Here is a 1,936-nt window from a genome sequence, read left to right as displayed (position 1 = left end):
GGATAGCATTTTTATGAGAGTGAATAGCACATTTATATGAGAGTGAATAGTACATTTTCTAAAATCAAATAAGAATGATTTTATCAGTTGAGAAATCTGTACCTGAAAGGGCTTGGTATATTTTACTTTTTGTTAAACTTTAAATTTTCTTTTACTTTGATGTTTCTAAGTCATACTTTTCTAATTGAAAGTCTGCTTAGATTTTATGAAATATAAAGTTATTTGTGATATTGAAACACGTTTTTTTTAGTCTTTCTATGACACTGCTGTGAGTATAAATGTGTCCATGCAGTTACAATGATGAGTATTTTTCCCTTGCACCTTTTAGTAGCATGCCTAGTGACATATATGCTTGGGTAATGGGCTAGACAATTTTACATTTACTCTAACATGCTAAAGTTCATTTTAACAGTATGTAGACTAACCTTTTCACGTTTTGAATTTATTCTACCCATGAAGTTGTAGCAGTTAGCACATTCAATTTGAAAACTAAAACTACGTTGTTGTAGTGCTGGTTGTTGATTCGATTCCGATTGGTGGTAACTGGTAGTTAAGAAGAAGATCCGTGAAGGAACCATCTCTGGTTCCCCCTTGAGAAGTGCATCTGGATCTTTGACTGTTTTATGTAAATGCACACAGCCTCCCATTTTCTTTGCATTTTGCGTAGGAAGAAGAAAGCGAAGAGGAACCCAAACTGAAGTATGAAAGGCTCTCCAATGGTGTCACTGAGATTCTTCAGAAGGATGCAGCCAGCTGCATGACCGTCCATGACAAGGTAAAGTCGCTCTGGGAGAGTATTCCATAAGTGGTTTAGACATGTGAAACTGGCTATTTTTGTTTTTATTTTTACTAGTGACTGTATCTCCCTACGTCCTCCTTTCTCCTCATCTTCCATATCAACAAAAGACAAAATGACAACCAAAAATATTACCTATATGTTTATAATCCTCCTCCCCCCACTACACACACATACAGAACACACCCACCCTATCGGTGTACTAAGTATAATGTAGACCCAAAAGTAGAATGTAAACAATGATAGCTGTTTAACAATTTTTTACAGCAAGTGGTTTCTAGGACAACTATTCCTTAATTTGAAAACCATAGGTGTTGAGTTAGGAGAGCGGTTAGGTTGGGGTGAAGAGAAAAGTTGGCCTGCCTGAGACCACCCTGTGTTCGTGCCTTTCCTGAACTGTGTGGAGGAGGGGCCCGGTCAGTCGGCGGTACCTTGTGGAAAATGCACTCTTACCTACCTACGCGGATTGTGTTCCAGTTGAGAAGAGTTTGGCTCTTAGTTCTGGCCCAAGCTCCGCCACTCCACTGGTTGTTTCCAGGAAAGAGACATCATCTTCTGGAAATTATTTCCTCATGTGTAATTGAAGACTTCCCTGCTTTAATGTTTCAATGCTGTAAATCTCGACATGAAAGATAGATGAGATTCTACTGCTGACTAAATTTGAAATGACGACTTTTCACTTCGTTTGTGCAATCCAGCAGACTGCTGCTCACCTCTTCCGTTTGCTTACTTGCACAAAGTCAGGTTCATGAAGGAAAATCAGTTCTAGTCATGAATGGTTCAGAGGGGTTGATAGCTGCATACTTAGAGAGTTATTAAATGCATCAAGTTCTCATAATCAAACATGAAAGGGGCTAATTAAATTTTACTTACTCTTTTGCCATTCCAGATTTTAAGTGTTTGCAGGCAAAAGGAGAATTCAATTTACAGAAGCTCAGAACTTTGGCTGAAATTAGAGTTAAATCAAAAGGGTTTGCATTTATGCACTGTTACATTTGTGACTTAAAACTTTTTTTTTTATTTAATCATTTTATTGGGGCTCATACAATTCATTACAATACATAGATCAATTGTGTAAAGCACACCTATACATTTGTTGCCCTCATCATTCCCAAAATTTGCTTTCCTCTTGGGTTTCTG

General features: G+C 37.6%; 1 protein-coding gene across 2 annotated transcripts in view; it reads left to right on the top strand.

Moving 5' to 3' along the window:
• The window catches only part of VPS41 (VPS41 subunit of HOPS complex), a 221,919-nt gene that overhangs the window by 50,419 nt on the left and 169,564 nt on the right, over positions 1-1,936 (top strand). For both annotated transcript variants that reach the window (XM_045286362.1, XM_004708026.2), the window contains one exon: positions 668-775. In XM_045286362.1, coding sequence (XP_045142297.1) covers positions 668-775 — 108 coding nt within the window. The remainder of the gene's footprint in view (positions 1-667; positions 776-1,936) is intronic.

The sequence above is a fragment of the Echinops telfairi genome, unplaced genomic scaffold, assembly GCF_000313985.2.
Source record: "Echinops telfairi isolate 266 unplaced genomic scaffold, ASM31398v2 ScPeMD7_7;HRSCAF=31, whole genome shotgun sequence".
In the NCBI taxonomy this organism is placed as follows: Eukaryota; Metazoa; Chordata; class Mammalia; order Afrosoricida; family Tenrecidae; genus Echinops; species Echinops telfairi.
Note: the sequence above shows the minus strand (reverse complement) of the source record. Positions and strands in the feature narration are given on the sequence as shown.